This window comes from Leptonotus elevatus, chromosome 10 (genome assembly GCF_054856555.1).
Source record: "Leptonotus elevatus isolate MCC_2025b chromosome 10, RoL_Lele_1.0, whole genome shotgun sequence".
NCBI classification, from domain to species: domain Eukaryota; kingdom Metazoa; phylum Chordata; class Actinopteri; order Syngnathiformes; family Syngnathidae; genus Leptonotus; species Leptonotus elevatus.
This window is the reverse complement of record NC_141248.1, coordinates 6,825,340-6,848,813: the sequence shown is the minus strand read 5'-3', so window position 1 is coordinate 6,848,813 and position 23,474 is coordinate 6,825,340. Positions and strand designations below refer to the sequence as shown.

General features: G+C 41.4%; 1 protein-coding gene across 4 annotated transcripts; it reads right to left on the bottom strand.

The window, feature by feature from the left end:
* Positions 1-2,766: 2,766 nt before the first annotated feature.
* On the bottom strand, positions 2,767-23,304 carry LOC147166879 (uncharacterized). Of its 4 annotated transcripts, none has more exons than XM_086086598.1 (16): positions 23,190-23,286; positions 20,732-20,847; positions 19,450-20,479; positions 17,742-18,132; positions 17,080-17,451; positions 15,192-15,414; positions 12,439-12,982; positions 12,195-12,354; positions 11,989-12,105; positions 11,741-11,896; positions 11,340-11,496; positions 8,676-9,138; positions 8,271-8,418; positions 8,092-8,181; positions 7,818-8,013; positions 2,767-7,486 (listed from the first exon to the last, which is right to left on the bottom strand). In XM_086086598.1, the coding sequence occupies exons 2-16, from the start codon at positions 20,811-20,813 to the stop codon at positions 3,219-3,221; spliced, it is 8,397 nt and encodes a 2,798-aa protein (XP_085942724.1). In that variant the 5' UTR covers positions 20,814-20,847; positions 23,190-23,286; the 3' UTR covers positions 2,767-3,218. The 4 variants fall into 4 exon arrangements, with proteins under 4 accessions (XP_085942724.1, XP_085942726.1, XP_085942725.1 ...); XM_086086600.1 differs by having other exon boundaries at positions 11,789-11,896; XM_086086599.1 differs by having other exon boundaries at positions 17,080-17,448.
* Between the last annotated feature and the right edge of the window lie 170 nt (positions 23,305-23,474).

Here is a 23,474-nt window from a genome sequence, read left to right as displayed (position 1 = left end):
TCACATCAGAGCCGCCAGACTGCTGTAGCGCTCCATACTGAGCTTTACAGAATGCAGTATGTTGCTTGTGGAGAGGAATTCAAATGCATGTGACTCACTTGTGAAATTCAACAGGCCACAAGAGCCTGAACATTTGCACATTAAAAAGTGATTCCTCCCACAACAAATGTTTTGTACCATCCATACAGTAGCCTGCCAATCAAAAGTTAACAAAAAAAACACACGGACAGATCTTCATATTACCCATTTGCCAGTGAGTGCAATTATCATCAATCACTTTGATGATTCAAATGAATGAAATAGAAAGAGCACCTTGCGGTTTGGTGACTGCTGTCATGTCTGCAATGTTGGTTCTGCAGGACAACGCAAGCATCTGTTTGTCTTGCACAGGAAGAAAGACATTAAGAGCAGAATGTCCACAAGCTGCACTCGAGACTCCATCCAATCCATCCAAATGCAGTTCGACGCACAGAAAACGAGTTACTGCAAATAAACATGATGCCATTTTTACACAGATTATTATGGTGCATATAATGGCTGGTATTATTGCTGTCCATAACCAATTGCTAATTGAGCGTATTATTTCTTCAGGCACACCCATAACAACTTACGCATCACCAGAATATTGAAGTGTTTGGGGGTTCTGGGCTACCGTCACTATCTAGCGCTGCTGGTCGCTTTCTTCCTCAATGAGACGCTGGTCCAAAGAGAACTCCAAAACGTCACACACAGCGTCCTCAACTACTTTGGGTTTTCTGTCCTCTTTAGGAATGAACGCAGGAAACTCATCACGTTTGCGTATTTGATTTACGACCAGAAAGACAAATTTGTGTGGTGCCCACAGAAGATACAAGCTATTTGGTCGACAAACTTTGACTCCAAATCGTAGGAACGATTGGAACGCTACATGAAAAGATGTGTGCATTAGCTTGATTTTAGGGGCACACAGATAACCTGGAATATTTTGATTACAACTCATATTAAAATCTGTTATTAAAGTTGATCAAAAGTCTTTAGTTTGGCATAGATGTATTACAAAATATATATCAAATTAATCTTTGATGCCCTTTCATAGGGTGTGAAAAATAATTTAGGTTTTTGCAGGTATCATCACCTCTCAGGAACATTCTGGTTATTTTGTTAGGAACATTTTGATTTGGTCAGGAACATTAGCACCTCAGCCAAAGCAACAAACCAAAGACTCTGAACAATGTAAGTATTTGCATTATATTATATTTGTTTATTTCCAGGTGACAAAATATTGACCGTTTATTTGTTTCCATTTGTTTTGATTCTTTAATACAATGTATTGTCAATAAATTGCTAAAATACAGTCATATAGTGACTGTTTTATTGACACATTACATGAAATATCAGGTTGCATGGCGATTTAGCAAAGCTGGATTCATTGATAAAAAAAACTAAATAAAATAGTAGGATATGATGTTGGCCCTAATTTATAACTCAAAATAGAAAAACAGCAATATTGTGCAAACATAAATTGCTGACACTATAAATACAGTATAAAATATATTGACATATTTTTAAACTTAAGAGGCCCTTCCCTCCTGGCTGAAGTATGCACCACTGTATTAAGTCAATTTTATGTTTGTCATAAAACAATATGCCTTTATTTGCTCTATTGTGCTATGAAAGAACAAATACACAAATCTTAACTATTGGAAATTGAGCTTTTATACTGCTGTATAAAGTTGAGCTCAGTTTATAACGGTAAAGGTACAGTGTGTATTATTGACATCCAGGCATTTCTGATATTTCCACAATGCAAATGCTTCCTATACACAGTGAAAAAACTAATTGGATATTGTATTGCTTTTGCTCGTGACTAGCATACGAACCAGGCATATTGTTATAGTCAAATCAAATCTCATCACATTTTGAAATCAAAATAATCCTCACAAATCAAATTAAAACGATCTTAAGACCAATGCAAATTTCAATGAGCTGAGAGCTTCCTCTCCAATCTCTTCCTTTCACGGGTTTGATCGCTATTTGGACTTGTGATGTAAGCTCGTAATTGTCAATTTAGCGACATCTAGTGTTGAACTAGTAAAACGTAATGATACCTCAGAGAGACCACACTTTGTAAGCCTACTAGTAACACTACACAATTCTTTTTTTGATGTGTATGTAATGTTTTTTTATAACATAGTACAGACAAGTATAGTAAAAAAACAAAAAAACAATCAATATGTATTAGGTTAATGTCTGTTAACATATTTTATTTGTGTGTTTCATTTAAAAGAAAAATTCAAAAACAAGTCCAAGGTCGATTTTTGTTAATTCCCCCCGTGAACTGGGGAGCTGGTTTACTCCTGAAACATGCATACTGTCAATGTATATGTTGAGGAGCTGTTGTATTTATTTATTTTTAAAGAAAAAAAAAAAAAAAAGAACCCTTCTCAAGAAATTAGGGTTGGGATATTTATATTTTAAGTCCTTTTCTCCTTTGCATAACTTTTATTAGATGCGGTTTACTCACTGACTTCCCATGCAATTTTTTGAGCGGGAAGTAACCGCAAACCATGACAAGCTACCGCTCATATACATTGCTTTTATGTTGGTTCATTCTTACACCATGTTTATTTGCAATCAGTGATGAAGCATGTTGGCAAATATGAATGCTTAGGACGTCGTAGCCTATGATTAAGTCAGCCTTTCCTACTAGATGGGTCGTGAACACATTTACTGATAATTGATTAATTGTGGTAACAGTTGGTTAAAAATTACAAAGCCAAATCTGTGTGTGATCAAAGATGTTTAATTCAGTTGAAACAAATGATTGATTAGGTACTGTAGTGTAGATAAATGGAACCTTTTATCTGTTCAATAGCCACAGTTCTAAGCATCCCCCCAGATAATCCATCCAGAGTATATGGCTTTATTTTGCCTACTTAGAAAAGTATTTAAAAAAAACAAAAACATTATGTACACTAATACATTCATATTTACATTTGTTGTGTGATTTGACACAGAATTCTTTCTTAAATTGGGTTTGACTCAGTAGACATATTCCACACCCCAAAGAAAGTAACTTAAATGTTCTTCAGTTATGTTTTGTAAATGTTCTTAACTTCAACAACAGAAATGACAAACGCTGCAAGAGAAATGAAATACTGCCATTGTCATTCACAACAATAATTTTCAGTGGTTATAAAATATGTCTCTCCAAGGTTAACTAGTGTAGTTGAAACACACTAGGACGACTTTTTATCATTGTCTTTCTCCTTGGATTTTTCATTTTTGCTATTTTTATCTTCTCTTCTTTCCCTTACTCTGCTTGACTCCTGGCGGTCCCTGCCACGGTCTCTTTCACGCTCTTTCTCTCGGTCTCTGTCTTTCTCTCGGTCTCTGTCTTTCTCTCGGTCTCTGTCTTTCTCCCGGTCTCTGTCTTTCTCCCGGTCTCTGTCTTTCTCCCGGTCTCTGTCTTTCTCCCGGTCTCTGTCTTTTTCTCTGCCTCTGTCTTTGTCCCGGTCTTTGTCTCGGTCTTTGTCTCGGTCTTTGTCTCGATCTTTGTCTCGGTCTTTGTCTCGGTCTCTGTCACGGGGTCTGTCTTTATCCCGAACTCTATCTTTCTCTCTTTCTCTGTCTTTATCTTTCTCTGCTTCTCTGTCTCTTTCTCTATCTTGGTCTTTATCTCTGCTTCTATCTTTCTCTCCATCTCTATCTTTGTCCCTACCTCTGTCACGGTCTCTGTCTTTATCTTTGTCTCTATCTCTGTCCCTCTCCCGGTCTCTCTCTCTATCCCCATCTTTGTCTCTGTCCCTCTCCCTTTCTTTGTCACTGTCCTTTTCTTTGTCTCTGTCTTTACCTCGATCCCGGTCACGGTCTCTACTTCGGGACCTGTCACGTCTCTTTTCTCGCTCACGGTCCCGTTCTCGCTCTTTATCACGGTTTCTTCCTCTTTCGCGATCATAATCCCTTCTGTCCGACTCTCTGTCTCTGGCTCTGTCCTTTTCCCTTTCTCTGTCACGGTCTCTCCTCTTGTCTGTATCTTGATCCTTGTGTCGCGCCACCTCTGCCTCCTTGTGTTTCTCGCTCTCTTTCCCTTTGCTGCGCTCCCGTTCTCTGCTAGAATCCTTATCAATGTCGCGATCTCGGCTTCTGTCGCGCTCTCGGCTTCTGTCGCGCTCTCGGCTTCTGTCGCGCTCTCGGCTTCTGTCTCGCTCGCGGCTTCTGTCCCGCTCGCGGCTTCTGTCCCGCTCTCGGATTCTGTCCCACTCTGGTTCTCTGCTGCTCCATCGCTTGCCCTGACTCCTCTCCCACAATGATCTCACATGGGCAGGGATGTCCCGGAGGTCTCTGTCTCTTATGGATTCACCAGAGAGCTCCTTGAGTCTTTCTTCTAATTGAGAGGAACCAGAAGCTTGTTCTCTGAGCCCTACTTCAAAGTGACTGAAGAGTTCTGTGCTTCGCGGTTCTGAGTCCTCTCGATTGGTGCTGGTTCTCCTCATGACTTCAGGGGAATGTCGGCGCCAGTAGTCATCTCGTCGCATATCAGGACTGTGAGCTCCTATGCGACTTTGAGGACCAATAGGAGGCTCTGTGGGGGTCGGTAGTAGAGGGCCAGTGTGACGAACAGGTCTTGCCTCATCTGAAAACCTATCAAAGCGGTAACGTTCAGAGCCACCAAAAGGCTGAGTCTGATCTCTTATTGATCTATTCTCCTGAAGAAGAGCAATGTGCTCATTCAAAGCTCCTCGATGTGGTGGTGAGTGTAGCCTGGGAACCCCAAACTTGTCTCTATTTTCCTGAAAAGGAAGAAGAGCTATGTGCTCATTCAGAGCTCCTCGATGGGGTGGTGAGTGTAACCTGGGAACCACAAACTTGTCTCGATTGTCCTGTAGAGGAAGAGAAGCTATGTGCTCATTCAAAGCTCCTCGATGTGGTGGTGAGTGTAGCCTGGGAACCCCAAACTTGTCTCTATTTTCCTGTAGAGGAGGAGGAGCTATGTGCTCATTCAAAGCTCCTCGATGTGGTGGTGAGTGTAGCCTAGGAAGCACAAACTTGTTATGTGGATTGATGTGTTGTCCGCTAATCTCCACATTAGAAGGTCGGCCTCTTGACTCATCATACTGGCTAGGTGGAAGACCCCGGTAAGATCTCCCGGGGCTGTCTTTGAAAATATTCTGAGGATGATTTTGATGTTGGTCCACATGTGTGAATGAGCGACTATCTTTGCTATACTGCTCCCTAGAGTCACGATTTTGGTCTATCAATTGGGGTTGGATTTGAATTGGCGATTGATTTGTATGGTCACCATACTGAGACGGTAGAGGACCCCTTGGCCCTGAGAAGTGGGACGGAGGAGGAAGCCTGTTATCATAATGTCCCGGTGGTGGTCCTGTAAACTGTGGAGGAGGACCTCTGTTTCCAGGAAAATTAAATGGCGGAGGTGGACTGGTAAATCTTGGAGGAGGCAGCTGATTTTGTCCATCAAATGTAGGTGGTAGGGGGAAACCTGGAGGCGGGCCTTGTTGGCTACTATGCTGAGGGGGGATAATAGGATCGAAAATTTGAGGTGGAGGACCTCTCTGGCCAATTGGTGGGAAAAGTGGTGGTGGTACTCTGGGTGGGATAAGGTTCTGAGGTGGCGGTCTTGAGAGTGGCTGCTGCGGTGGTGGTGGTGGTGGTACTTGGGTGCGTGGCCATTGGTTTTGATAGGGGGGGAATGGAGTTGGGGGAAGGCCATATGGACGGGTGTCAGCTTGAACTGGAGGACCAAGTACTGAGGGAGGACCATGGATAGCTGGCGGGGGTCCTTGCATTGACTGTGGAACAGACATTGAAGAAAGACCTTGAATGGGGGGTGGAACTGACATCGGTGGAGGCCTCATTATGGGACTCTGTCCGTGCATTGGTTGAGGTGGGAGAAAATTAGATTGTGGGGGGATGTCATTTCGTTGTCTATAGTCAATGTCAAAGTCTAATTGTGCCATGTGATGTCGCGAATGATGCGAATGAGTGTCACCGAGAACAGGGATAGTGGAAGTAATTATTGAGGAGTTTGGTGGCTCATTGTAGGAGCTACAAATTGCTGTGTCTTGGCTATTGTCATCATATTCGGAATCCTCACTACTTTTGAAAATACTTGCATTTGACCAAACACTGTATTTGTCTTTTTCTATTTCAGCCTGGACCGTCTCAGCTTGCTCTTCTCTCATTTTCACTTCTTTTTCCTCAATATAGTCGTACTCCGGATCAGGATCCAAAGTCTCTCCTAATAAAGGAATTGAAACTTCTTCCTTTTCAGTCTCCATAAAAGGCAGTTTCTCAGATTTCTCTTCCTCCATGGGTAATGGTCTTTCTGGTTCTTGTGAGGAGTCCAGAAGGTGACCAACAGAAGGCAACTGTGGCTCGTGTATTGACTGCTGCGGTGGTGAAGAGCCATTGGATTCGGATGACAACTCTTCTTTATCAAGCGGTTCATCTGTTGTTTTTGTTGTGCTATCTGCCACCTGGCGAGATTCTCGGCTCTGCCGAGGATCTCTCCTCTGGTTGATCGTGGGTGTAGACGATGAATATTTCACAAGCTCTTCCACTTTTTTACCGAGCTGCAGTAACTGACTACTGCCCAAAATGTTTGGAGGAGTCTGTGAAGCCTCAGTTGAGGCAGTGGATGGCATACACTCACCTTCTTCCTGTTTTTGGAGTGTTTGATTTCCTTTCTGTTTAAGGCTAGCCAGGAATTTTTCAGAATCTGTTATATCGTCACATGAAGACTTTCCACTTTCATCTAATGCAGTCGTTTTGACTTCATCAAATATTGAGTCATCTTCAGGGTCATACGCAATATCATCACCTTCATTTGGTACCACTTCAGGTTTATTTACTACCTCAACCGGTTTATTAGGCACACTGTAACCCATACTTGGGTCATACTCTTCCTCTGGGTCATATGGCCGGTCATCTTCATCCTCCTCTATCTGCTTCTCTTTTGAAATCTGTGCAAATTGCTGCACAATAGGATCTAGCATTGTAGAGTGTGGGATGGAAGATTCTGCACCCTGATCAGATGGCGAGTTGGAAGCTTCAGAGTCATGCTTCTTCTTCCCAAAAAGAGTGTTGAGGATGGTCTGAAGAGGAGTGGCAGTTGCTGCGGCAGCAGGGACAGAGATGGATGAGGATGGGGATTCCACATCTGTGACAGAGGTTGTAACAGGTGCTTTAACAGATGACAGAAGAGAAAAGGCAGATGAGGTGGTCACAGCAACATTTGGTGTCCCAGAGGAGCTGGCAGAAGGCGACCCTGGAGGAGTAGTACTGAAGGGAATTTCCAAACTTTGGCGTATGCTTCGCTCCACTTTGACTGTGAGAGGTGGCTTTGGAAGACCAGTGTCATCAATATCTTTAATTTGCATCTTAGATCGTTTCTCATCAGTTTCCAATGGAACACCAGGACGCTTTCGATCTTTCTGGCAGATCAATAGCCCTAGCAGAAGGTTCGGCCGGGCTGGCTCAAGTCCTGCAAAAATAATGAACAAGCGTATTAACAAACCTAAGATTGCCCTCCAGTGTCCAAAACAGCAAGAAATGCATGAAATAATGCATGAAATGCATGAAGCAATACACATATTCAAATACACAATACAAACACTAAAGTTGTTTGTGGCCACAAATAATTGTTTCAATGAGACAAAGTTCCATTGGTTGAGGTCTCTCAGGCAACATGCAATTATACGACAAGTTCAATGAAGTCAGTCATTCCATTCCATTCATATTATTTGTATGAATCATGTCAACATGTTGAGACACGTAAAAAAAAACTCCAGTTGAGCCTCTCTGTAAAAGCATACCTGGTCCATCAAATGGCAAGAGTTTGGATGGTAATGGGTCCTTTGAACTCAGAGGGATTAGATAAAGGTCCTTGATCCGGCGGTTGCTGTTAGCTACCACACCAAATCTTTTCCTGCTGCTGAAGTAGCAGAAGAGAGACACGTAAGCTACTTCCTCTTCCTCTGTGGCTGGCTGGAATCGGATCAGACACAGCTCCTGTGGTCAAGAGTGAAAAGGTCAATCAACCACATTAAAAAATAATATTGCTACAATTAAACATTTACACAAACTAACCTTGGACAATGAGGTTTTCAACTTCCCAACATAGTCCCACACTGTGTTTGGAGAGATGCGTCCTCCGACATGAATAGTGTCTGGCAAATCCTGCATAATATTGACCAGACAATAAGAGTTTTTAAAACTTAACACACACACACACACGCACGCGTGCGAGAACGCACAAGTTTACTTACCTCTTTTAGATACTCAAAAGAGCCTGAAACCAAGTAAGCTTTAGTTACAAACTTGGCCACAGACTGCATGTTGATGAACCCTTTCCAAATCCTCTCTTGCCCATGGAGGAAGATTGCAGTCTCCCCCTCAGGAGGAGGTTCAGAAGTACTGGAAAAATAAAAGAAATTCAATGTTAGTTTAAAATGACAAACCTTTATTTTCTGAGATGAGATACTAAATTATCAATCAGGATACAGAAACCAGGTCAGGCAGCTTTAAAACCATTGGACAGGGTGCTAAACATTCTTAAATTAACCAACAAAGTATTGATATGTTTGAGTTAATCAGTTCTTGACACACACATGTAAAACAAGTTAGTTAGTGAAATTAATTTATCTGAAATATATTTTAATTCGCACAAGTACCTTGTTTTAGATGGTTTGGACAAAGCCAATGATGGAGGAGCAGGGGGCATAGGAAGGGGTGCCTTCGCTCCAACATCCAAAGGAGCAATTATAGAAGCTGGCAGTAACTCTGTCATGGCATTTATGAGTTTTTCTGGAGCAGTGTAAGTGACGGTAACACCGGAGCCGTGTCTGGCCATGCGTGGGTCTCTGCGTGTGATGCTGACAGAGGAAACAGTCGGGATGATGGGGGTTTGCACAGGTGGGGCCAGATTGTTAGGGTCCTCTTGGTAAAGTTGTGGCTGTGACTCCAGAACAGCTGCTTCTAAGCCAGCCTGGTATGGTGGAGGGATGAGCTGCTGGTAGGCTGTGGCCACTTGTGGTTGGCTGACAGCACTGGCTGAGTGCAACTCTTGTTTGGATGGGTCGTATTTCTTTGTGTGTTTGGTTTTTTTTGTCGCGAGCTCATCTTCTGTCTTCTGACCTAAATGGAAACGTGAGAAAGACATTAGATGGAAGCAGTGTCGGTTGTTGTTGTTGTTGTAATACTGTAGGGGAAGCAACAGCTAGTACTACTAGACCAGGGATAGGCACGTTCGGTCCTAGAGAGCCGCATTCCTGCATGTTTTCGGTGTCTCCTGCCTCCAACCCAGGTGTTTCAAATCATCAGCTCATAATTACGTTCTGCAGGAGCCTCTCAGCTGTGTTCGAGGGAGACATCAAAAACATGCAGGACGGCGGCTCTCAAGGACAAAGTGCAATTTCTAGAGAAATTGCGTGTGATTGCTGAAAGCTAATATTTGAATGCATGTGGAATGCATACAAAATAAATTGAAAGATAAATTGTGTGATAGTTGCAAATATCAATTGTAGATGATTGATAAATGGGGGAAAAAAGAAAACGAACTGCTTACAGTCTAAGGTGGGATTCGAACCATATTTACTGGTCCATGCTCTGCAGCACTAACCACTAAGTCACAGTGGACATGCTGTCATCATTGAAATGTTGCGAAATGGTATTGAAGAATGTCTTGCTGAATGCTAGTGAATGTGTCATTAAAAACTAATGGAGGTTTAGTGGGTTTATAATGTTGTCATAATTGGTCAAATAAAAAGGTTATTGTAAATACATTTTGGGGCAAAAGTGTTACATAGAGCAGGTTTAAATAATTGGACAATGATTATTACATGAAACAGAAGATGCACGAAAATGCACTCCAAGCAGAAAGCAAACCCTGACCTTTGCCTCCACATGCCGGTCATGTGCTTTTACCACTGCACTATTGTGGATATGGAGGTATCTGTGACATTGTATGTAATTGTATTGAATAATCAAGTGTAATAGTTGAAAATATGGATTCATATATATAAAGAACTATGCTAAATGAAATTTAATAAAATGGATGTTAAATATTAGACAATGACTAGTTCAGAAATTCAAGTTGGAATAAAAATGTAATCCGAGATTTGAACCCACACACTGGAATGCCTGCGCAATGCCAAGTGAGTGTTTTACCTGTGAACTGACTTGTTGAAAATGATGGCTTATGGCCTATTTCTATTGAAAATTGTAATCTAATGCTGAAAGCTAACACATGCATTTAATCATTTCAGTGAAATTATAATGCATTTCCTGATATGAGTCAGTTGAGTAAGCACTTAGCATAATGGCCATGGGTACATTTGCAATGTACATTCTGAGGTGGGATTCAAACCAATGACCTCCTGGTTACTGGACAATACACTTTACCAACTGCGCCACCAAGCAGTATCAGACAGCTGGTAATGATAAGTTGTATGCATGGAAGCGGGCGTGGAAAGTGTCACTTAGAAAAAGTTTACTGTCTGCCTCATTGAAAATGAATGGGGAAAATGTTAAACTGTGCGAAAACTGTTAAGTAATGTGGAATCAGAAGATATATTCCCATGGTGTGAATTTTTGAAGCAAGTTTAAATTTGAACGGTGTAAATCAGATGTGGGAGTTTTTAAACATGAAAAAAGTGAGAGGAATAAAATGCTATAAGCATAAAAATAAAGGTTAGAAACAACGTAAGAGTAAAAGCTGTTTCAGCATTCACACATTTATATTAATATTATATCCATCACTGTAGTCTGACCGTCCTAACTATCAACATTATTAACAGGATTAGTTGTGCAGTACATCATAATTGGTTGTGATGTCATTCAGTGGGTGTACAGTACATATTAATCATTACATGCTCATTCATGCTTTGATGCCTGCATTGTTAGCACACGGTTTTGAATAAAAAAAGATGTCAAGACGCAGCTTCTGGAATTTAGCTGTGGTCAAGTATATCAAGAGGAGTAAAACAACACACATTTTAGCTAGTAGGTTTATTAAAATTATTCTCATTTGTAATCTCTAGTTTTAGCATTGTTTCATTAACGGCCATTAATGTATTCAAGCAAAATGCCGGACTTTGGAATTCCAATTGTTTTAGTATAATTCAACAATAACGTGGAAATAGTGAAACGTTACAATTCGGAGACAACAATATTCTAAATTTAAAAATCAACAAAATTTGTTGACATAAATGTAACCACCCATCCATTCATTTATTTTCTGTACTGCTTATCCTTACAGTAATACTTGATTTGTTCAAGAATACAGTGTAATAGATAATCAGATAAATAAACACCCCTTTCTGACCCGACCAATTTACCTGTGCATATTTTACAGTTGAGGTCAAACAGGTGAGTCTTATGTTCCAATGTTGTGTCTTTGAGCATGCTACTGAAAATATCTGGCACACTACTGGCCCCCTCAGTAGCAGATGGCTGAGGTGCAGCTGAAGCAGTAAGGCTGGGCTCATCTTGGTCCTGAGGGAATACAATAGGTTGATGTCAAATCTTACAAAGAACCATAAAAACTTTCTGGACAGCCACGATTCAATGCAGTAGGCGTAAGTAGGATGAGTGTTTTTTTTTTTTTTAAAGCAAGAATAATAAAGTTAAGAGGAAAACCAAAAAGATAAAGGGGACTATTACCTAGGTTACTGTATTAACTTGCATAAGTGAAGAAAAAGCGTGGAAAGCAGTAGAAAGACAGTGTGCCAGCACTTACTACAGCAGAAGCCATGCGAGAAGATGAAGTTGTGGCAGAGATACATACATCTGCATCTGATGGGGGTGGGGCATCCTCCACGTCCATGCTATGAGAGTCATACCTATTGCTCGTTTTGGAATGACCTGAATGGGTCCTTCCACCCGAGGACTGGGCCTATGGGTAATAACGTAATTTAACACATCTCTTCAAAAAGTCAAAACATCATTCACTAACATATTGTAGTTTGAAGGTCAAGAAATATTTACCTGGAGTGGATCAGGTTTCTTCCACTCAGACATCTCCTTGGAAATCATTTCTTCAGCACTCAGCCTTACCAGTCGGAAAGGCGTAACCTCACCTCCAATCACCCTGTAGAACAGGCCCTGAAACACAGCCCACTCGTTTATCTACTCCATCCAAAATCAGAAAAGTCAAATATTTTTTGAGAGGAAATTATAATCTAATGATTTACTTTGTTTTTCGGGTCCTTGAGATTGAACATGAGCGACCGGTACTTGTTTTTGTACTTGCTATCAGTGCTGAGGCAGAGGTTAAACATCTCTTTTTCAATGCCAACAGCTAGCCGCGCGACCTCGCTCTCCGTCATTTTCAGATCATCGCTGTCACTCACCCTAGCAGCAAGAAGTACAAGAGATGTTCTATTTCAATAAATGCTACACTAAGCATGAAAAAATATATATTGTAAGGACTCGCACCTCTTGTAGAGGATATCTGTCAGAGAGCGTCGGATGTTCTGTCTCATCTGGTGGTTGGGGGGCGGTGGCATAGGGGGTGCAGAGGCTGCCGAGGATGCTGCTGGATGGTGAGACCTTGGGGATGAAGAGTGACTGGGGGGAGCTGAAGACACCGGCGATGATGGAACTCTTGATGATGACGAGGGTTGATGTTGGGACGGAGACTCTTTTTGTTGAGGTTGCTTCTTTGGAATGGTGAAATTGGTCTTCGTGACTCTTAGTGCTCCCGTGACATGGATCGGGCCTGGCGGGTAAGGGGATGGGGGCGGGGGAGTTGTCGCCCGCAGTTTCTTGGACTTTGCGGAAGATTTACTGGGAGGGGTGGAAGATCTCTTGGGTGCCTTGGAGCTGCTGGAATGAGAGGACGACTTCTTGCCCTTTGGAGACACCTTGGATGCCCGGGTGGTGATGGTCTTCTTCACTTTGGCAGGGGTCTTGGCATCGGAGGAAGGTTTAACACGAGCTGCGACCTGTTTCTTTTTCTGCTTCTCTTCTTTGGGTGGGGCTGCACACAAAATAAAAGAAAAACACTTTAAAATGTGCTACCAATCACAATATTGATAAATGACTGTGGCATCAATCATTTGGCTGATGAGCGCACTCAAACCTCAAGTACAATTTTACCCTTTAGTAATTTAGTACCAATATGAATAATTATCAGTACTTTGATTGCATAATTTAAATAATTATAACCACATAGGATTTTAGGGGTCAGAATAGTGGTCACAGCAGTCATGCTGTACATCTTGCCTGACATGTAGATTTCATTTTCAGTGACTGAGCAGCATTGGTTAGCGCATGACCAGATTATCCAACCTGAGTTTTAAGTAAACTTGTGAATAGTAAGCAAATAAGACTCTAAATTCACCATGTAAAATATACTCAACCTACATTACACCATGCAGCTACAGAGGAGCTGAAGTTTGAATTGGCATAAAATAAAGACTACCAAAGTAAAAAAAAAAAAATTTAAGGTCGGGGGTGCTCGGGTGACATCTAAAACCATCCTATTATGCCTATGATGACAAGCAAACACAAACTTACAAATTTTCCTCACTTTTTTTTTATACATAGACTATATGTCACAAGTGTCCAGTGATTCAGCAACATGGTTAAGTTTGCACTACAAAAGGAAACTGAAAGCCAAGTAAACCAGTGATCACATTTTTCCCCCCAGACACACATGCAACATTTGTCCAAAACTGTGACAGTGGGGCAAAATGACTTCAAAGAGCCCCAAATGATCATGCAGTAACATAGCCTGTCACGTCCTCACTGACATCAAAGAGAACATAACACACTGAGGTGTAGAACACTCTCACTCATGTCGTAACGCACTCCTGTAGGGAGCCTCGGTTGAAACCTGTTGTGCAGGTAAATCACAGCTTCATTCTTCCAGTCTCAGCTCTGAACTTCTTTTCAGCCTCTCTTCTTTCTTTTCGCCACTCGGGATAGAAACACCTGGTAGATTTTTGTTTCGCCTGCTTGCCATCTGGGACATCGTCTGCACAATCTCCGCCAGAGCCTTTTCTTTGTACCACACGTACCGGTAAATGCTTATGTTGTTGACCTTGAAGATTTCCAATAGCAAGCCAACACTGCTCAGAAACTCAATCAATGAAGGGATCCAAAAATCTGTAACATCATCTTTTATTTTAAGACAAGTTTCCTACTATAAAAAATGCATGATTTTGCGTTGAAAGAAAAAAAAAGTCACCTTAACCTAAGGGACAGTAATTCAACTTTGTTGATGTAACAGGTTAATGCATTACATAACAGGTCGGTGGGCAGAGGTAGTGGTAACTAAAAGTTCCAAGACAGACCTGCTGGAGAAATTACCTGCTTAAGTGATGGCCCCCATGGAGCAGACTTACAAATTGAGTGGTCATTTCAAAAGACCCTACACGTACACACCGATCTTATCCAAAACCTAACCATAAACTGTAAAAATTTAGTAATGGTGAATGGTACTTTGATTATATGGTGCTTTTCCACCTTGTAAGACCCTCAAAGCGCGTTACATTTGACTACTCATTCAGCTACTAATGAGGTAGCATCAGGAGGGGGGTTCAGTATCTTGCTCAAGGATACTTCGACGTGGTCACAATGGCATGGGATCGAACCCACAACCTCTGGGTTGCGAGCCGACCACTCTACCACTAAACCACGCTGCCCCCAGTGTCTGAACTTGCAACAGATATCCCAGTATTCTTTTTTTTCTGAAACAGGGATACCAAAATGGCTCATCAGAGGCCAAAGCGTCCTTATTTGGCTAACAACCAGATTGACAGATCCTTCTAATCCCAAAGGGCAATTTAGCAAGACAATTATGTTCACTGCCTGATGCTTTCACGCATCAGCCCATTTAAGGATGCCACTAACCATACTACCAGGGATTTTTTTTTTTGTGCAAACTTGGCCATTCCTGATAAGCTACTGATATGACCTCTATAGCTTTTGAATTATTCTAATGTTCAGCATCTTTCCAGTGCTTGTTGAATTGTTGAAAAGTCCGATCACACACTTACCTTTTCAGCAGCTGCCACTATTCCATCCAGAGGCACGTCATCAAAATCACACTTAACAAGTCATGATTTCATCTAACACAGAAAACCTCCTAAATGTCCTGTTTTAGGTTATGCTAGCATGAAAGAAACCACTGTTAGGAATAAAATCAACTATTTTAACAAGAAGACCCTCAAAGAGATACATACACTTTTTGTTTAACACTGTGGTTGATATGGATGTAGTCTTTTCTGGTGGTACTGCAATGTAATTATGGTCGCTGCACCAGGACGCAGTGGCAGGCGGGGGTGGCTGCTCCACAGCGTGTGTGTCTTCATCATCCTCATCAGGAACGTAGTCGTCATCTCCTTCATCGCTCTCAGAGTCCGACCTGCTGTCCTTCTGGGACCTCGTCCGACGCGCAGCTCCCCTCTGAACGGATCAAAGAGATGCACATTAAGGTAGTTTAGTGACAGCACCTTGAAAGGAGGGGGGGGGGGGGGGGCTGGGCACTTGCTAAAACAGGTAACAGGACAATCCCTTCATGTAATCCTCCTTTACTCGAGTCAATCTAATGAATTATCTGGTGAATCAGCAGTCTCATTCACCACGGTGTAATTACATAAGGCCAATGCAAGGCAGTTTGCCAAAACAGCATTTTTAGGTATGATTGCAAGGCCATGCACAAACATTTAGTGTGCATTTGTACGCGACTCATTCTCCCAATTCTGCACAGTGATATTAGTATATTTAACCACCTGTCTGCTATACTGTTCACCCTCATTTGAATTGCAAGTAAGCTGCATCCCATCACATTTGACTTTGGCAGAAAGGCAGGTTACAACCGGAACTTGTCAGCAACCAATCGCAGTTTATAATAGGGATGGGGGAGTACCGATACCAGATATAGGTATCGGTGCCAATGGCGATATCAGCCTAATTTTAAGGTCTCTGTACTTGCAACGGTGGCCGATAGCAGTATCAGCTGCCCTCTTGTGGCCGTTTTATGAATCCGAACTAGAAATTAGAACAGAAAATGGCCATTTATTTCATGCCATTTTAATGATATGGGATATTTAAGTATTTCTTTAAAATTATCTGTCATTGTTTTTAGGGGGAAATGTTATGTATCAAAAGCACTAGTGGTATCGGTACTTGGTATCAGTGAAGATTTGAGTACTTGCGCTGCTACGGTCTGAAAAAAAAGAGTAGTTTTGAACGCTCCTACTTTATATTGTTTGAGCATATTTTTAAGTGCTCAATAAATTGAGTAGGTATTTTTAAATACAAATAGATTAAACTTTAAAGCTTCTAGGGCAGAATGGTCATAAATCATTGTATGAATTAATATGTTATACATATTGTATGTATATTATTTTGTTCACATTGTCAAATTAACTGTACTAGATGAACAGCAAAAGACAATTGGACAGCCATCCTTTTGTTCTGTTTATGAAATGCTGCATATGCACATGATATGTTCATTAATTAGCCTCACAATTGAAGCAAGGAACAGAACCACTTGATATAAATACCAACAGTATGGATCATTTTAGTTGGAGGTGGTTCAAAAAGGCAGACAGTGTGTGCACTACACACCAGCTCGATTACAATTCAAGGTGTGAACTTTTACTAACAGATTACCGGTGACCCAAAATGAACAAAAGGGCAGTGTGAACACTGAACAATGTATGTTGCGCACTCACTAGTAATCATAATTCTTACGATCAAAGCACATTCTTCATCACAAAGTGTTTCTGTTAAAGGCATTTAGTCATATAGACAATATGAAACAATACCAAAACATACAACAAAGACTAGATAAAGAAAGTTGCACCAGTACAAGTCATATTCATGCTAAAGATATGTGATATGACTTTATAGTTCATGTACACAAAAATAAGAAAATGTGTCATTAAATAAAATAAACTTAGGAGCGGAGCAGCCATCTTGGTGATGACATCATTGAACACAAGTTAACTGTTGAGCAACAGGGTGACGCTTGATGGTCAACAAAGACACCTTGATTATAAATCTATTCACTTCGACAAGCTGACCTGCACACATCTTTTCGCGATTTAAGGTAGTCCAAATTACCTTTGATGCAGATGTAGATTTCTGAGATTTGCTCTTAGGCTCTTTGACGTCAGTGAATGACTTCATAGTAGCAGCAGCATGTCTCAGGATGCAGTCATTCCCACAGTACACGGAATCTGGCTGGGCGTTGTTCTCGCAGCCGGGACCGATGCATTTAGGAAGAGACACATCCTCCTGTTCCACTGACTTTTCAGCTTCTTCCGCCCCCGTTGTTTTCACCTCCACGTTCGAAGCCACCTTCTCCTGCTCCATCTCTGGTGCTGCTTTTGGCTCTGGTGTTGGACACGCTGGCTTTACTGGCTTTACTGGCTTTACTGGCACAGGCGCCCCCTTCTGGTCATCATTTGGTGGTGTTGCCTGCTGTACAGTCTGCTTCAAACCAGTACACAATAGCTACTAATGAGCAGGGTATTGTCAGGGAAGTGACATGTGTTAGAAGCCATGTTAAAAATCTCATTCATAATTGCAGAGTATTCTCATTCCCACCATTATTCACAACAACTTTAAATCTTTTGAAAGCATGCAACATGCATAACACAATATAGATTTATGCACTTTATATCGATACCAGGACATTTTGTTTAACATGTCACATTTTAAAGCCTTGAATTATCGTTTAAAAAAACAAAACAAAAACATTTGGTTTACTTGTAAGGACCTACCGGCTGAAAGATTTTTATCTTCTTTTTTCCTGTAGGATTTGTGGCTTTCTCGATCCTGCCTTTTATCCCGATGTCATCCACTCCTTTCTCGTCTGTCCCGGAAGATGTTGAGGGTAGCTGTGCTGCCGCCACTAAAGTTGCCGCGGGACTCAGGTCAGGAATAGTGGCAGAAGCGCGAAGTGGAAGATCAATGGCAGCTTTGGTCTTCGCAATGTCTATGCCCAGAGACAGCATGGAGGTGGCAGGCCTGATCACCTGGCTTTTTTTGGCTGTGCAGTTAGGGCAGATGTAATCCTCGCCATTTCTCTCCATCAGACGCCCACGAGCCTCTGTTATGCCCACACAGTCTCCATGGAACCATTCCTCGCAGCGGTCACAGCAGATCATGAACCTAGTGAGCAAGGACATTTGTAATGATAACCTAGTCGGAATTCCCTTATTATTCCTGCTTCTTAACATCAATGATTGTGTATGTTCATATCCGACTGTCATAAAATATCATTAAGTTATAGTACTTCTTGTATGATTTGTTTCATACAAGCTGATGCTCAGAAATGCTAATGGTCTGGGATAAACCGTTTGGAAATGCGTTCAACCAAAGTTCCAGTCAAATTAAAGTGCCTCTGGCCCACACCCCATCTCTCTGCTCATGTTCTGCCTCCCCTGAAAGTGCTGCAAGGTGGAAGCTTCTCATTGAAACTTCTGCAAATGTGTCGTTTCATTTGTGTGGGTTTGCAGCTTGTTGCGCTAGAAGTGTTGCTGGAAAATAAACCTAAATTCAAATCCTTGAGTCACTAATGTTTTGTCGTTATGAGTTCTACAAATACAAAAATTATACTTCCTTCAGAAAATGCATGAGCATGCCAACCCAGGGCTTGCTGACCAGCTCACCTGGGAACAAATCAAGAATACCCCCGAGCTGGACAGAATGGCTGGGGTGATGGAAGTCTGAGCTTCCCTGCTTAGGCTGCTGCCCTGCAAACCAACCCCGCTAAGTCGAAGAAAATGAATGGACGCATGGATGATAAAAACAGATGAAAAACTCACCAAAATAATGGACCTGGCTGCTAATGTTATAAATATAAATTCATTGACCAAATTTGGATTATAGTAGGCTTAGGCCAGCAATTTTAAATTTAACATGAAAAGATGTGTCCTCAGACTCATCACCTATTATTTTATAAACTATTAATGTTTGGTTTGGGGGGATGATGATGAAAGAATGCAGAATTTAAGACGGGGTGTAAATGAGTGTACAGTGGACCACCGCTATTCCCATGGGACAGGGATCAAGCCCAACTGCAAACAGCAAAAATCCATATGTAATTGACGCTCCCTTATAACTGCCATAAAAAAATAAAACTTAAATCTGGGGAAAAACTAACAAAACACAAATAAGCAGGCGTGTCTGTGAAAGGCTACAAAAAATAAATACAAACCCGTGAACTGAAATGCTGATACAATTCATTTGAAATTTTCCAGACCTAGGATTGTGTATTCTTAATATTTTGTCATCAATAACAAACCCGCTGAGATTTCAAGTTGTCAAGGGAACAACTGCTGTTCAGCTTATAATTCTTTCACACAGCTATTTTTTTTAACATCTGGATTTTATTCATTTCTACAGAACCACTTATTTAATATATTTACATTTGGAATAGTTAAAACAATGCTAGAATTGCCACCCAATAAAGCATTCAAAACAAACCTTTTGTTGTGTTTCTGGCGACAGATGCAATAAAGTGCATTGGGGTCATATCCTCCATCAGAATCACTGCTTGACGAAGATGAGGAAGAACCGTCGTCATCACTGTCGTCCTCTTCCTGAGGCTTGCCAACAGCTTGCACAGGAGTCAGTGCCTTGGCAGGGGTACTGGTGACATTTGTGGCTCTTTTTTTATTGATGTATGTTCTAATTGGACCACGCTTTGCCAACAATGCAGGTTTTTCTGTGGTCTCATCATCATCGTCGTCGTCATCATCATCATCGTTTTCGTCGTCCTCCTCCTCCTCCTCTTCTTCTTCCTCCTCCTCCAGAGCTTCCCCTTTAATATTTTGCTTCTTTTCCTCATCTTTTTTCTCTAGATCCAGCTCGGGCTGGTGTTGTTCCTTATTAGCATTTCCGTCATCCATCTTCGAGACAACAGTCCCTTTGCCTGATTTCTCTATATCTTTGCTCGGCAGCTCAGCACCATCTCCGCTGTCCTCATTCTCAGAACTTCCTTCATCTTTGAGTGTGGCGCTTTCGCTTTGCCTTGTCCACCTGCCAAGCTTAGTTGACCTTCGAGTTTGCTGCCTCGTGCTACTTCTAGTTTTCCTGTCAGGCGGCTCAGGCTTGTCCTCCACTGTCTTTGTGTCTGCGTTACCATCAAAGCTGGCTTCTGAGGCAGTTTCTGCATCAGTTGGGGTTTGTGAAGGAGGATCTCCACTTTCCAGGGTTGGGGGCGCGCTCTTTCTCACCACTCTTTTCGTTGTGGAGAGGAATTCCTCCAATTTGTCGGTACGCTTTGACTGTCTGCCACTACGGCGTACAGGATAGCGGCTCTCTTGGTTGTCTGTCGCTGCTTCCACTGGCATCTCTCTTTGAGCAACGGTGGACCGACGGAATGCCCACGTTTTCTTCAATTCGCTGTTGGCTTTGGAAGATTGGTCTAGTTTCTCTTTTGTCTCCTCTGCCACCTTTTCACTTTCGGGTGATAAAGTTTGATTTTCTTCACTGGACCGCTCTTCTCCATCACCTGTAGAGTACACACATCACAGAAAGCTAAAGGTAAAATTAATCACAGGACTAACTACATTTTAAAGAAGCAACCAGAATAAAAATTTTAAAAAAAATCTAATTTTCATAAACTACAGATGTGCTCAACTTGGTTTCTTTCTTGTGTGCCTTTAATTTTCACCCAACTAAAGCGGTCTAAGGTGAATTTGATATAGCATCACACCATAGCCCCAGCCTTCATTAATGGGAAAAACAAGCTCATTCAAGGTACCTTGAGAGCAGCCATCCATATGGTCTTGGCTTTTTTCAGGCTCATGAGCTAGAGAGAGCTCAGGGCTCACATTCTCCTCCATGGGTGGAGTCAATCAATACTTTGAAACTGAATCGCTAGTTAGGAGAAGAGCACAACAGAGTCACCAAAGAAGTGCAAAAGAGGTATAGCAGATGCCCACTAAGGAAATCGAGAAATTTTAACATTTGCTTTATGCTTGCCAAACTTATGAAAATTTGAAACATCAAACGCTAATATGAGGAAAATGTTGTAAAAAGAGGGCCAGTTTCAGCAATCCTTCATCGTCTTGCAAATCACTGCAAGCCTTCAGAATTCACAAAAGGATAACTTGATTCCTAAAGGTAAAGGCCAAGTTAAATTCAAGACTTTAAGATATTCCATTTGAAACAAAATTTAAGACCAACTTCCCAATGTCGCATGGTTTCAAAACTTGCTCGAGTCCATAAACGATGCGCATCTGCACTTAATTTTTGGGTTCCGCTATACTGATTGCATGATGTTATCACAAGAGTCAATCATTTAAATATGTTTTATGAATATTAATTTAGAGAGTTTAGACTATTTACAATAAAATCCTACTTATCACGTGTTATAATTTGTAAGACTTTTGAAAGATTGATGAAAGACATTTCTATGCCAATTGAGGCCTTGTTTTTTTTATTCCTGCACTCAGGGCCTTTTAAGGATGCACAGGAACCCTGGATAACGCAGTATTTAAAAAAAGCACATTTCTATTTAGTTAAAAATGGGAAATTTAAAGAAACTGGTAAAAGGGAGAAGTTAAGTTTCAATCTATTTATTTCATTGCTGCAATCTAGACAAATCATGTCATAAGTCTTGGGGGGAAAAAGCCTGCCACCTGAGTATTATGCAAGTGGCAAGATTTTTGTATTCTGAGTCTTTTATTCTGCCTAATGCAACAATTAAAAAGATATACAAGAATGTGTCAATTTAAATCAGATAAGGTGTTTAAAAATACTGCTCACACTGCAATATGTTTAAAATTTAACACATTAATTTTAATATGCTTCAACTCTAAGTAGAATACTATATAATTATACATTTAAGGTCACCCTACTGAAATTAAGGTTTTAAGTCTAAAAAAAATAAAATTGACTAGTTTTCTGAAAACTACCTTCAATTCCTCAATAAAACAAACGGCTTCTCAACTACAATCATCAGGATTTGATGATCTGCCAGAAAGGGAAAAAAACAAACTTAGGATAAGAGCACTCTGTAACTCATTAGCATATACGTTTTTTTTATGATTTCAAGAGTCAAAGGGCCTCAACTAAAATGTATATGCAACAATATGCCAATCAATGTTAGACTGAAATAATATGAAGGCATTTCCAACCTTTTCCAATTACAGCAGTTGAAAATTCAATGTGCTATTTTGATTCCAACAAAGTCGTGATGATTTTGGTCATCGAGAAGCAATTAAAGAGCATCATAGCACGGAAAGGTCCTTTAGAAGCATATAGTATCTTGTGCATGGCGATGTTGCTAAAACCCCACCGAATCCGCGCCTGTGGCGCCTCACCGTGCCACGTGACTGGGTGTAATGTTCACAAAATGGGAGGACGGGCCAAAATGGCGATACAGTACCGCACAATATGAGCATCATTACTACTGACAAGCTAGGGAAAAAAAGTGGTAATGACGACCTTTTAATGTGTAAACATGTCAAGAGAGTCGTTAGCAGCGGTAGTATACTAGCTGATGTCGTTACGTCATTACTTTAGCGGGGCTATACGCGGCCCTGAACAAACACAATCCAGGGGCCTGTAATGTCGCACCACAGCAAGAAGGATCACGTAAAATGTCAAACACTTTCGAATATAATTCACTCTTAACGGATATTGGCGCAACAGGGTCATGCGTAGGCTCCACACATCACCATGTAATGGCCGCAAAGCCTCATTTGCTAATCGCGTTAGCTAACACGACACCGCGTTGTTTAATGCAAAAAAACGAACCGAGCTGAACATGCTGTAAGTCGCCGTGCTATTAACATAACTTCAATCGCTACATTTTTTGTTAGTTGTATTTGTTTGTTTTTAAAGTTGCACTTGATTGTCGTTAAAATGGCAGTGCTGTTAAAGAAATGTTAGCTTTCGAAAGCGACCGCCCAACACGAGCATCAGCTAGCTAGCTAATAGGGTACCGTACGAGCCATTTCGATGAGCATATACGCCTCACTAGAGATACATTTGGGGACCAAGCTCGTTCACTAGCAATATTAAAACCTACTCAGTGATTAAATCGTGAGTTGTTTGTCGAGAACAAGTAAGCACGTACAACCTTGCATGACGTTACCGCAGTAGGCGTCGACTGGGGGAAAATCGTGCAACTAGTGAGGTTGTTGATGAATAGAATGCATGCAACAGATATTCACGAAGGCGATTAAAGTAAAAACCCACGATATTTTACCCACCTACACTGCAGAGATAGGGATGTGCCCTCGCTCATTCTTCGGTCGTGCCTCCATTTTCCCAAATCCTGCTGAAGCTAGCTGACTGCGCCAGATGGCTGACCTGACCATCGACAGGACACGCGACTCACTATCGCCCCCAATGGGCCTGGAGTGTTTCAATATGCCAGGGCTTGTAATAAAAAAAAATACAAATGGGTTGTTGTAATAATTGAGTCAGTAGCAGTGTATACATATTTACGACGGCGTATTAGGGCCACGTATAAATATATATATATATTTAGAGGG

Coding starts and splice junctions, on each gene's coding strand:
- LOC147166879 (XM_086086598.1), bottom strand. CDS start 20,813: ATGGAGGAGAATGTGAGCCCTGAGCTCTCTCTAGCTCATGAGCCTGAA. Junction 9,139..11,339: donor CAACTGTAAAATATGCACAG/GTAAATTGGTCG, acceptor GTTTCCATTTAG/GTCAGAAGACAGAAGATGAG. Junction 8,014..8,091: donor TGAAAACCTCATTGTCCAAG/GTTAGTTTGTGT, acceptor TCTTGACCACAG/GAGCTGTGTCTGATCCGATT.